Here is a 13871-nt window from a genome sequence, read left to right as displayed (position 1 = left end):
CTCCCTCACCCGCTTAAAAAAACGGGAATTAATTTGCTCTAAGAATGTTTTAATTGTACCTTCTCATAAAACACCTTTTTGTAAAGACAACGCGAAGACGTTTGCGTTCTTCTCAATTTTGAGACCACTGCACAATTCACGAAAGTTCAAACGAGTAAGTTATCCTCCCTGCAGAGTACATTTTTTTTTTCTTTTCGGAAACATACTCAAGTATGTACGCATAAAAAAATATACATACCTGTGGGGATGTTTATTTATAGCTCCTTTATCAAACAAAACTGAGCTTTAAAGACAGGCATTTTCGCTTCTTCCCTTTTATGTCATCCGTTTAAGAGAGGGGGAAATGCGCCAATGTACGCGTATACCCCTGTGCATACGAGGAACATCCACCTGCACAGGCATGTATAAGCGCATATATATATATATTCATTTACTTGTCTACTGATTTATTCATTCACTTATTCTTTTATTCATTTATTGATGTGCACTCCTCCACGCACACTGGCAGCTCTGTAGACCGAAAGAGCGAAGAAAAGACCCATACAATTAACCCACAACTGTGCTGCCACAAAATGAAAATCAAAAACCTCCTGCTCAAAAAGAGAAATGATCTCTCAACGTCCTTCTGCTTGGAGTCAGAAACGAATGTGCTAAAGGACCACATTCCGATCCATACGTTGAAAGAAAATCACAAAGCTAAAGTGTTCTACAGTTATAACCTCGTGGATGGTTATAAATACAAAATAACTGTAAAAAGGAAAAAATATAACTTAAAAAATGCCAAACTTATAATTTCTTCACTGGACCATCCATATATCATTAAGTTGATTCACTGTTGTGAATATGCCTCTTCTTTCATCAGCGTCTTTGAGTTTTTCTCAGGTACATCCCTCAAAAATGAGTAGTGTAACGATTGAAGATAAGCGCCTTTTTTTTTTTTTTCTACTTCTTTGCCATTCCAATCATAAGTTAAACCTTTTTCGGTTCTTTTTCCCTCCCCTTTTAACCCCATTTATATGCACTGTGAAGACACAAATTTATACTCCTCCGTAATCCTCTCCGCAAAATATGATGAAAAGAGGATAAAGAATATAGTATATCAGGTTATTCTAAGCATTTGACATAATCTATTAAACTTCATAGAAAACAAAAATACGATTTTAAAAAGAGCTGTCATGCTCAAAATATTTCCTATACCTCACCACACTGTGTTAGTAGTATACCACACTGCCTACATCTAGTATGTACACACCTTCCAGCTCTTCCCTCATCCGTTTTGCCACCCTCGTGCAGATCATACGAACGGTCCATTACCTGCACTCAAAGAACTTAGCACACAAGTAATCAGCACGTCATGCTCGTAAAAGGAGAAGAGCTGAAACGGAAATGTGCTTCTGTGGGCATACGTACTTATGTACTATATACCCCTGTGCAGCTGTCCTAATAGAGGCTCTCCTTCATCCCCAACGAGCAGGCAACTACTTCCCCAAAGTTTCCTCATCAAATCCGTGCATAACGAAATGATGATTAAATTGGAAGACGTGCATAAAATTAAGACCTATTCTTCGAGATGTTAAAACATTTTTAAAATTTTACAAAAAAGTGTGATCCAATTGTAGTGCCCACTGTGGCGTTACAGCATTTTATTTATTTATTTTTTTTTCCCCCCAACACACAGCCAATTCAAAAATTAGGGGCCAAAACGTCTACAGCATTGGACTGATAAGTAATAACAGGAAGGGGGAACCAAATGTGCAGGAGTGAATTGCCTTAAAAAAAGCATTAAAACAAATCTTCAAAATAATAATATATAGTTAATTTGTTCTCATAACGAGAAAACTTTTTTTTTTTTCTGGTGCATCACCATTTCGCGCAAAAAAACAACTCCCAGCAAAGCTCAAAAGTGCACAACGAAGGCATTTCCGACCAATAGTGATGCACCCTTTTAAGGAGCTGCAACTTATTTGTCCTATTTTTTCCCTCCACACATATACACCCTTTACGTGTAGCGTATTTCCTGTTGTGCGGCCAATACCCAATATTCTACTTTGAGAATAAAGCAAAAAAAATTATTTTCCCAAAAGAACTGTTAGTTTTTTTTTTCCTCCAAAAGAACACTCTTCCATAGGGGAAGACACATCAAATATTAACACCATTCATCGCTTTGACAATGTAGACATCTCTTTCCACCCCTCCTAACGTTTTCTAATTTGTTTTTTTTTTGTTTTTTTAGGTGGGAAAATATCTCACCCAAGGGGAGAAATTTTGTGCAAAAAATACTGCTCAGCGATGTCAGGTTAGTTTGGAAAGTCCCCCCCCGAGGATATTCCTACGTCGGGGGAAAAAAAAAAAAAAAATTAACCACTTTAGCTAGTTAAGCCAAATGACAAATTACAACATGCGCGCTGTTCAAATCGCCTCTCCCAACAGCTCCATGATAACGGCGCGGGACGCGCTAGATGACGTAACTGAAAGAAACAAACGAATTTCCACAACTTTTTGTGTCTGACCCCAAAACGCAAGCAAAAGGACAGTGTGTATGAAACCATTATTTTTCACTTCACCTGTCCAAGGAATGGTTTAAGGAGAACGTCAAGCAGAACATTTACATTAATTTTGACGTGCTCAGGAGGTAGGAATTGCCTACCCTCGCATCACTTCATATGTATATACATACACACACAGATACATTGATACATATTTATATATGTACGTTTCCTCATTCACCACCCCGGTGACCCACCCTTCTCGCCAAACCGTCCATTAGCATTTACGACTTTTGGAAAAAGAACGCCTTTAAAAGATACATCCTGAACAACATATCCAAGTTTGTAGTGAAGGAAGATATATACAGTAGGTGAACAAGTGCACGTGGTTATTGGCGCCTACACAGATTACCCCACGCCGTCTGTGTTGTTGCACCGAAGCTATACACCATTCCACGAACACGCCGACTTTTAACTGGTCTCCTTCCCTATGCAGGATATAACTCCCTATTTTTCTACTTTGACATAATGGAGGAGGGGTCAATAAAATATGTGCAATATTTCGCAATAATGAAGAAATTGGGCCTCATGGACGCCAACGTAATACTCGCTTTGGTGATTTTCTCCGCAGAATTATGTTCAAACGAGCAGTTTTTTTTAACGACATTTCCAATTTTACTTTTCTTATCAGATACAAGCCTCGTTTAACGGACTGGACATTTCCAGAAGTGGACAAGTGCAATTCAGCAGTAATAGATGTGTATTTCTTTTTTTTTTAAATGTGGAAAATTCGCAATTTAGCACTTTCGCTACATCACCCCAAATGTACATCCTCCTCCCCCTCAGACATAATCGCTTGTCTTTTAAATGGATTTATAAAGATTGATAAACGAATGGTGTTAAAATTTTTTAAAAAAGTGGACTACGACAATGAAGGTAGGGGCGCCGCTGCTTTACACACCTCATATTCAGGACAGCGCTTACAGGGCAGTCCACTTTACGCATCCACATAAACATGCGCATTGGCACTTGTGTACGTATGTCCTAAATGCTTTCCCCGCTTCCCACTATCAGGAATCATCACCAAAAAGAAGCTGTACAAATTTTACAGCATGAAATGTAGAAACGAAATCGGCTCCAACAACAAGCGAAAATTTAGTAAGATTTTATCATTTACCCATTTTGGTGCTTTCCATTTTTCCATTTTCCATCTTCATTGCTCTGTCAAATGTTGTGCAATTTTGATTTCATTTCGCAAAATAGTCATTTGGAAGAAGCCCCCTTTTTTAACTATTGCTGCGCGTAATTAGTTCTTTGAGCTTTATATAAATGTACCCCCCGTAACTGCCCTGCACAGCGAGTTCCTTTTATCAAAATTGTGTACACATAGACTTACAGACGCGCATGTAAGTATGACACATGTATATTGTGACTCAGATGCAGCTGCACCTACCATTTTATGCACATTTTCGTTTAGCTTTTGAAGAATTCTTTAACTATATAAGCAAGGAGTAACGGAACAAAGCGCATTTTTTCTTTTTCTTTTTTTTTTTTCTGTTATTTATAAAGGCGAAGTCTCCCCCGTTGTCGAATGGTAAGGAAAACCATTATAGCATATCGAAGGTCAGGCACACTTTATAGGCGTAGTTAAATATCTTCACTTAACTTCGACCGCCCCTTTATATCAGGTTTAGCTAAATGGTTAAAATACGGGAGGACTTCACCAATTCTTTAATTACGTGTGGTTTATTTTTTTATTCTTCATTTTAACCACCTTGCCTTTTCACTTCAAAAGGAGTTAACTTTTATTATTATTTTTTTTTCCTTACACACTCATTTGAATGTTTATGTATCCATTCTTTTCTTTTTTTTGCCCCCCGTGGATGAACTTTTTAAGCTTCTAAGTTTTTTTTATTTGCCCTCTTTCGACATGTCCTCCTCATATTTCCCTTTTCCTTTTTCATTATTTTTGACACATTTTAAAGTAAGACTTCTATTTTTTTATGTAGTACACCTTTCGAGTGACCTACGGGTCACTTTCTCGTTTATTTACAAGCACAAAACAAACGCCTGCTTTGCGTATGCACAGAAATGTATATTTAGTGATAAACACACAATTTGCGATATGATTTTTTCTCTTAAAAAGTATGAACGTTTTCGTAAAGTGCTGTTTCCATTTTAGAAGTTAAAAAGAGCAGAAATAGCATAAATGCCATAACAAATTATATCCGAAAGTATAGCTTAAAAAAGATAGTTTCAAATAAACCATTTGTATATAACTTCTTTCCTTTTGTAAAAAGGCACTGGTTCTGTGCACAAAATATTCGAAACTTGGAAAAAAAAAAATTATATCAAAAAAATAGTTGAAAATTCCTAAATATTGAAAAAAAAAGAGGGGGTGATAAAAAAAAAAAAAAAGCCAAAGAAACGCAGCGCGTAAGAAAATCAAACTTCTGCACAACCAGCATACCAAAGTGGCCGTAATGAACTCGCAAAAAAAATATACAAATACCACAATTTTCTCTGTAATTATTAAAACACCTAAGACAAAAAAAGCTTAAAAGTTTTGCGTACGCACCACATGTATTGTAATGATTAAGTGGTGTAGTGTATGTTTTATATGTATATAAAAATCGCGCGCCAAATTTCTCAGCATTTTTCCCCCCCCTCCCCAAGCGTAATATTAAGAGGAGTTTAATATCGACTTAACGCTCTAGATTATTTTGCCGTGCGTTTCGATACTTTGCCACACTTTGCCACACTTTGCCATACTTTGCCTCACTTTGCTGTTTTATTTTTTTTTTTTCTTTTTGTTTCATCTTATATATTTTTTCCTTACAAACTGCGTCACTGACTTTTTCAAGAACAGAAAGAACACACATAGCAAATGCCATTCTGAGGCCACATATTCATATGTACGTACGCACGTTTGTATGTATTCATATACGCTTACGCTATTTTTATAGTTTAATATAAACCCCTCGACAAATTACCACTTTGTAAAGATTTTAAAATGGCAAAAATTACAAAAAGTTTTGTATTGTTACTTATTTTAACAATTTTGAAAATATGCTACTCTCAAGATGTAATCGAATTGAATGACTCGAACTTTGAAAATTTGACGCAAATATCAACGGGGAACACTACAGGTAATATTACCTCTCGCGAATGTTCGCATGAGATTTGCTCGTGCTCCCCTTCTTTTAAGGCCCCAAACGGGGTTGCACGAGGGGAACAAGCAGAACGAAGCGCAATTTTGCGTGTCCTTTCGCTTCCTTCGCTTTTGTTGCCATTATATTCCGCCCGCGCTACCTCATCCCGTTGTGCCACACGATTTGTGCAACTCATTCCGGGGGCTCCTATTTTGTGTGAATCGTACACTGTGACACCGCACGTTAATATAACCCTGTTCTTATTTTCCATTGCGATGTGCGGCTCTTCCCATTTTTATGTCCACCCAATGGAAATAACCTCATATGCACTTCTTTCCTTTTCCCTTTAACAGGATCATGGTTCATTAAGTTTTACGCCCCTTGGTGCTCGCACTGCAAAGCCATGACGAAGACTTGGACCCAACTGGCCGCAGACTTGAAGGGAACGGTGAATGTTGCTAAAATTGACGTCACCACAAATTCAAAGACAAGAAAAAGATTTAAAATTGAAGGCTTTCCAACAATCATATATTTTAAAAATGGAAAGATGTACGATTATAAAAATCATGATAGGTCATTAGAAGCCTTTAAAATGTTCGTGCAAGAAACATATAAAAATGTAAAGTCCTCAGACCCACCTAAACCTCTCAGCTATTTCGATGTTCTCAAAGACATGGCAAATGAAACCTTTTCAAATATTGATAGAATTTACAAGTATGCCTTTCCCTCACTCATGGCCATTATCGTTGTGTCATTTTTAATGGGATACATTTCAGCTTTTCTTTTATACAAATATTGTTGGTGCGGGAATGCTTCACCAGATAAGCATGCCAAAAAGAAAGATTAAGTTGGAGAAGCCGATCAACCTGATTTGCATAACCGTATAACCTATCATAAAAATGAAGGAAAATTAAACAAAGCTACATTCAAAAAAAAAGAAAAAAAAAAGTGTAATCATTTTTAATGTACGCATATGTACATCCGGGTACATATGCTGAGAAGATTGAAAAAGTCTTCCCCTTGTCTCCCCGAAATGCTTTAGGGGTAGTGATCGTGTAAAGATATTCTGTAAAACGAAGAACAGACCAACAGTTGTTTTGCGTTATTCTGTGTGCTTAAAGTGTGCACATATGTACAAAAGTGCGTGCGTAAATCTGTATATGAGTATATATATATATCTTTTTTTCACATTCCACACTTTTTATTTACTCGCATTGATGAGGCACATCACTCGTGTACCATCTGCCCCCCTGCAGTTACGGCTGCCACATCCACCATCTCAAACAGGTCTACTTTGTCCAGCCCATTAACCTCTCCTCCCCCCTAATATGCCATACCTACAAATCGCACTCACAAATGTTTTTCAAAATAGTAAAATTAAAAATACCTCACTCTCTTTTTAATGTATAACACCAAAATTTTAAAGTACCCCTCCCTCCCTCAATCATTATACATTATGCACTACACATTGTGCAGTGTTTCTCCCCCCTTCTATTTCCTCTTTTTTTTCCCCATTCATCGTGTAAAAATATTTAACATTAAAGACAACTTTATGTTTACATACACATTGGTTAATATGTGTTCATATGGATATCATAAAACGAACTTTAATGTTTTTTTTTTTCTTTTAAAATTACAAATCCTTTATTCCATTAAAAAGGGTTTCTCCGTTTACATTAGCGGTTAAGTCGCACTGGTAAGGAGCCAAATGAGGCGAAGGAAGCCTTCGCCGGTGGGCGCAAACGCGAACCCCGCCTCGAAGGAGGTGCCACTAAAAATATTTTAGTCGACTTTTGCGTTCTTCACAAAAAAAGGCGAGTTCAAATATGTGTACAGTGTGCACATATAAATAAATCTGTACATATGTGCAGACACACGGTTGCAGACAGAGATGTGCATTCTTATGCTCACGCACGAGGGCACCTTCCAAAGCAAGCTTCCACTTTGAGGCTTGTTCGAAAAAGTGCTAAACGCTTCGCACGCAGGGGGATTCAAATATTTCGAAAAGGTTTACAAAGAGGAGAGACGGACTGCGCAGCGTTGTGCCGTCCCAGCAGCTCACATACAAGGCCTCGTGCCTGTAGACATGTGCGTCTGCTGGTAGGTGGCCAGGTTGGCAGGTGGTGAACTCGCTGTGTGCACGCTTCCATTAATAACGAGAAAAAAATACGTAAACATATTCATAAAAACAACATGTTCCACGGGTCAGGTGCACCTCTTTAATCTCTGCTTTGCAGCAAGGGAAGAACAGGTGCCTCTCCGAGCACATGCGTACTGTTAATAGTACACACATCCGTTTGGCTACCCCGTCGAAAACGCTGTTCTGTCATCCCTAAATGTGGTAATTAAAAAAAAGGCAAAATGAGATAGCCAGACAGTGGCTATACTAATGGCGATAATGATAACTAGGGAAGGGGGGGGCCGTTCGCTTGGCTCTTAAAGGGGATTCATCTGATATGAACTAATGGGGGTACACCCCCCCCCCTCTTCTGCTCAGTCAATCTGCTCGGCGATACGTGAACTAGAACAAAATGTACATGGGGGAGGTTGCAGCTAGCATAGCCACCAAACGGAGCAGTACATACACCATGAGCCCATTTCGCCACAGTGAACCTAAAGTGGGAATCCCCAGATCGTCACATATACTTGCGCGTATTTCCAGAATAGCTATCGTTCGAACTGAAGTTCTTATACCTATTTCTGTACTCTTTGTCACTGTACATGGGATTCACATCGTTGACATCCCTGTTGGTGTATAAATTCCCCGGTTTTCCGATCGGCGACTTGCTGTTTTCCAGGTCCCTGGCGAAGTGACTTCCATCGTTAGGTCCTCGATACATGTCACCATGCGCGTTCGTATTATGCGTAGTGCTATTGCTGTTTAAATCCATATTCACATTTCGGTAATTATACATATCGTTTTTTAAGACATATGGGTCGTATCTACCACCGCCAATTGCGTTGGAGTGGTACCTATTGGAATTATGCGTGTAGTAAAAGTCGTTCATATTCGCGTGGTCGTCACTCATTAATTTGGAGCTGTCAGCTGGGTCTTGTAATCTGTTATACCTGAACCGTTCAGGGGAAGCATAAAAATTGGGGTTCTTCAGATCGCCTAAAATGGGATCATCATTATCTAAGTTGAACATACGACCACTTGTAGCCTGCTGCATATGTTTCGCATCCGCATGATGACTGTACGTATGCCTCGTGTTCACATAACTGCTGTCATTTACATTGTCGTCCTTTTTGTTAAAAATATTTATTTTCTTCAAGTAAGACCACTTCTTGTCGGATTCGTTCTGCTTTTTGCTGCTCTCATTTAGGTAGTCACCGTAGTTTGGGAAGTTTGTGTAATCAGGAACCTTAACCGAGCTGTTAATATAATAATCCGTGTACATGTCGTTGTCGCTATACTTGGGGCCTCCCTTAAATTGGTAGGGCAAATTCCCATTCATGTGGTCAATGGGGGAGGTGTAAAAACTTCTGCCTACATTTTTCACAGGGGTCTTATTCAAATAGTCCTCATTATCGCCCATGTAGTGGTTGAATCCTTTCACCGGGTTTCCTAAGTGGTCCCTATACTCATGCATTCTGCCCTTATTATGGTGCAGCAAATGGCTATTCATCCCAATCGCCCCATTCGCATGGCTTAGATTCTCCCCCAGGTGTTCCTTGCCCATGAATTTGCCCCTCGGCCCCAGGGGGTGGGGATGACCAAAGCCATTCACTCTAGGAAAGTAAGGCAAATCACCGCTGTTATCATTAATGTTGTATAGAAAAATGTTCTTTGGATTTTCCAACACCTTGAGTAGCTTCTCGTCGTCCTTCCGGAAGTATTCCTTCATCTTGGTCACTCTGTTAAGAGAACTGTACGAAGCGTATATAAATTTGTTCTTGATAGTAGCCCATTTAATGAATAAGAAATATTCCGTCTCATTAAACTTGGTGTTTATTACGTACACATGCAGGGGAAAAAACATTTTTTTGTGATTCTTAATTATGTAAAGCAAGTTATATTTGATGTATTTCTTCATCTTCTTCGTATTGACATAAATATAATCATTATATATTTTCCACTCCTCCTTTAGGGAGGACTCCCTCTTCAAGTAATTCGCGTAGAACATGTGTAGGGGGTTCCTGTTGGCGCTATACGGATTATTCTTTAACATTTCCAACGCCTCATCGTCTAGGTACACATTCTTCCTTATCTTGTAAATGTACACGTAATCCGTCTCAGTATCCAAGGCTATCAGGTGTTTATTATCCGACTTTTCAATGGTAAAAAATCGGATGTTCAGAAAATTCCGGTGACTATAATCATCCGCTGCGCTGTAATACCTGGGCAATAAAACATTAATAATATTTTCATCCTTCAAATTGTACAAGTGCTTTTTCACATCTTTTATGTAATTTATGAAGAGTTTCTTCATGGAGAATTCCCCCCTGGAGTTGTCTCTCCCCCTCCTGTGGGCTTCCTCTCCACTTTCACCAGAATAGAAGTGGCTATTATTCCCATCCTTGATGGTAGAAATGTAGTTGTTAAAATCTTTTATATTAATGTGCAACATATTCTCAAGGTTCACATCTTCATCATCCAAATTGTTTCCGTTTTCTATCAGTCTTTCCAGTATTTTTATTTGCTTCATATTGTTTTCTACGTCGGACATGTTATCCTTCAGTAGGTTCACACCGCCGACCAAGGTATCTTCACTTCCGCCTACGCTCATCCCTCCTTCTCCACCGCTTCCTGCACCGCTCCACACATCTGCATTCAAATCGATGATAACAAAATTGCAGTCGTATTTGTAAAAGTAGTCACTCATATGTTTATTCCTCTTCTTTTTCTTCTTCTTGAACAAATGATGACTTCCATTTTTCCTCTTCCTCCTTTTCTCTATTTCGCCCGTGTATAGGTATATGCAGTTGCTATACAAATGATACTCACAAATGGAGTTCAAATAAATGGCCTGCTCCACGCAAAACGTCTTGACAAGAGAAAAACTGTTCAGCCCATCATTCTTTAGACTCTTCTCGTACAAGTACACATTCCCATTATCGGTGAAAACGGAGTAGCAATTATTATTTATCCACAGAAAGTTCACAAACTGGGAGTTAAAACAAATATTCGGAATCTCATAAATGGAGAAGTAAAAAAAATTGCAAATGTAAATCGTTTTACTTGTTAACACTAGACAAAAAAAACCGTTAGGAGCGAATGCAACTTTTATCACCGCGCCGTTTAGAAAAATCCTCTTGCTCAGTTCGTACGAAAATTTCCTATTCTTCTTCGAGTAATAATCTATCAACAAATCGCAATGACTAATATTGCTGTAGATGATTTTCCCGTAAATGTATTCCACTTTTCCAGTGTTGTACCCCAGAACAAAGTTATTAATCAAATTACAGTTATTCGAGTTATTGTCAAAGCACACACACGTCACATACTCGCAGTTGTTCCTTTTGTCTTTGATCAAATGGGAAGGCGAATTGTATACATACTCTTTCAAATCGGACAACATGTAGTGTTCTTTCTTCCTATGCATGTCTACACTATCGGACATGGTCGCCGCATCGTCTTTATTGCTCAAAGGGGAGTAATCACGATGAAAAGTTTGCTCACCCTCTCGAGCAAACTTTTCTGAACATTCGTTTTCTTCATAAATGAACTGCCTCGGATTTTCATCATTGATAACCATATCAGGATACTTCTTTTTGATATTTTTTAAAATGTTCGAAATTAATATATCTGTGTATTTTATATGCTCCCTTTTTTCGTAACCCAGAATTAAATTGCTCACTTGTACTCTCTCGTTTTTTATTTCTACATTACCGATGACATTGTTAAAATTGTTTTCTATCTGCTTAAAATTAATAAATATCATTTGTGCCTTTCCCGAGAATAGGATGTCTTGAATTAATTCCCCCTCTTCGTTTATGCTATTTTCGAACTTTTTTAAAAACTCCGTGTACTCACTTGTGTTGTTGCTGATGGCAGTTGCTCCGTCTCCATACCCACCACCCCCATTGTTTGCAGAATAACCCTCTTCAAATAAATTGCCAAAAAAGAAATTCCTAACTCGTCTCATCGAATCTAGGAATCGACTACCCACTCCTGCAACGCCCACTCTTGCATCACCACCTCCTTTTCTCCCCTTCTCACTATTCAGTATCTCATCTAACTCCTCCTCTTTTGTTCTTATTTGCCTCAATTTGTAATCATAGTCGAATCTATGAATGAATGGAAGAATCGAAGACAAAATGATAATCCCGTTGTCATTCGTATTATAATTGCAGTCAACGCAATTGTACACAAAATACGGAGCAATGTATTTTCTCCTTGCAAGAAAATCATGATTGATTAATCTTAAGTCTTCGTTCTTCTTTAAATATTTCATATAGTCCGTCACATTCCTATCGAAATAATTTGTCAATGAGTATTTCTTTACGTACGTGTAGTCCAAAAAGTTAAAGTGAAAAATTTTACTTAAAAACATGAAGATACTTTTCACCCAATCCTTAAAGGTAAAAAAAGTGTTACACAAGTGTATCAACATATTGTCCGACTCAATCATAGTCTCCATTATGACATTCTTATTTCCGTCTAACGTGTACTTTATTTTTGGATTCTCTCCCCCGATGCCTTTCTCCCCTTCCTCATCCTGCTTCTCATCATTCTTTATCTTAAATTTGTAATAGGCATGATCGTTTAAGTATACGTACTCTTCATTTTCTTTCACCAAATTGCCTGATATGTTACGCGGCTTCTCTTCTATCTGATAATACGTGTTCTCTAAATCGGTTTGATTAGTTATATATTCATACACATTCTTTTTGTTTGCGTGAATGTAATAGACAACTTCGTTAACCTTGGCTAGCTCGTTAATGCTACTGCGGTTGGAAGTGGCCTCTCGCTTCTTCATATCCTTCTCGTTTTCATTTTTTAATCTGTTCATGTATAAAAATTTATCATCCTTCTCGAAACCGCTAAGCGTGCTACTGTATTTGTCATACTTACTTTTTAAATAAAAATCTTTTTCCAATTTCTCCCTGCCAAAATGTCCTTCGTCGTCTTTCTTCTTATTCGACTCCTTCAATCCGTAGTCATTCTTGCCGTGTCCATCGACTTTATGGATTCTTTGCATAAAATCGTATTCCTCGCTGAAGTCGTTCATTTTGTCTGCTTTCCGCCAGGGTGCGGCTCGTTCAATTGGCTATTCCACCGCTCGGTTATATTTTCTCGCTAACTTCTTTCTGTATTTTTTCTTTCACTTTTCCGCATGTTTACGTGGCCTAGACGACTACGCTCGTCGCTTCAAGCCACCTTTGCCGCTTCTCCCAGGTAAGCAGCAATACAATTATTTTGGTTCTCACTTGGGAAAACACAAAAGGGGAAGAAAAAAAAAAAGACTGAAAAAAAAAACGCTTCCTAATTATGCTCACTATAGTTTCATTATGACAGGCTAAAGTGCATCCGTTTAGAAGCCGCACAATGGGACAACAAACTGCTTCTGCACAAGGGCTTTAATATGCATAAAATGAAAAAATAAAAAAAGGGTTGACGAAACTTTTTAAAAGGCGGCACAAATAAATAGGCATTTTTTTCACAATCGGAGGCAGCCATTAAAAGGCTTTCCAAGCGCTCCTCACGCGGTTTTCCCTCGTTTCTTACGCTTCTCCTGGCCAAAGCGTATTTCTCACCCGAAGGCGTTTCCCCCTAAATGAGCTTCCGCAGAGTTCCCCTTCCCCTTTTTTTCCTCGTCGCGAGAGAAAAATACATAAACATCTGCATACGCGCAGGCGCAAGTGCGAGCGCATAGGCACATATATATATATGTATATATATACATATATATACGGAAGGTAAAAAATATTGGGCCAACCTTTTTTGCCAGATTTGAAAATGGAAAAAAAGATAAGGGGGGTGGGGGAAACAAACAATTTAAATTACAAACAGGGAAAAATTATTTCAAAACGTACAGAAGGAGAAACGAAACACATTTGCCAAAAGTTAAGCGGCACATGGAGGGATGCAATATTTCCCTTCTCGCGCACTGCTATTTTAAAATTGCCGTTTCGTGTATTGAGAGCAATTTTTTTCAACCTTCTCGCCGAAAGTTTTTGCCCTGGGCATGGGAAGAAGAAAAATTCATCGCTGTGCGGATCAAACGTTGCAAACATGAATGTAAATACATGTGCATATGTATACAATATAATGTCCTTCTGCACAGCT

The 13871-nt window shown here is 38.4% G+C and overlaps 3 protein-coding genes across 3 annotated transcripts; 2 read left to right on the top strand and 1 right to left on the bottom strand.

Annotated features, from left to right (window-relative positions):
• Positions 1–572: 572 nt before the first annotated feature.
• Positions 573–4001, top strand: C922_02015 (serine/threonine protein kinase; the record flags this gene model as incomplete). Its single annotated transcript, XM_008817614.1, has 13 exons — positions 573–882; positions 1030–1103; positions 1294–1340; positions 1475–1572; positions 1679–1760; positions 2234–2296; positions 2431–2464; positions 2574–2632; positions 2768–2853; positions 2983–3123; positions 3333–3422; positions 3561–3644; positions 3964–4001. 13 exons carry the CDS (start codon positions 573–575, stop codon positions 3999–4001), a joined length of 1206 nt encoding a protein of 401 aa, XP_008815836.1.
• A 1498-nt stretch (positions 4002–5499) lies between these two features.
• On the top strand, positions 5500–6485 carry C922_02014 (protein disulfide-isomerase; the record flags this gene model as incomplete). The annotated part of the gene is made up of 2 exons (XM_008817613.1): positions 5500–5635; positions 5992–6485. The coding sequence occupies 2 exons, from the start codon at positions 5500–5502 to the stop codon at positions 6483–6485; spliced, it is 630 nt and encodes a 209-aa protein (XP_008815835.1).
• Positions 6486–8274: 1789 nt separating this feature from the next.
• C922_02013 (hypothetical protein) lies at positions 8275–12813 on the bottom strand (the record flags this gene model as incomplete). Its single annotated transcript, XM_008817612.1, has 1 exon — positions 8275–12813. One exon carries the CDS (start codon positions 12811–12813, stop codon positions 8275–8277), a length of 4539 nt encoding a protein of 1512 aa, XP_008815834.1.
• Between the last annotated feature and the right edge of the window lie 1058 nt (positions 12814–13871).

Source organism: Plasmodium inui (assembly GCF_000524495.1).
Source record: "Plasmodium inui San Antonio 1 unplaced genomic scaffold supercont1.6, whole genome shotgun sequence".
Classification (NCBI taxonomy): Eukaryota; Apicomplexa; class Aconoidasida; order Haemosporida; family Plasmodiidae; genus Plasmodium; species Plasmodium inui.
This window is presented reverse-complemented; position numbering and strand designations above follow the sequence as displayed.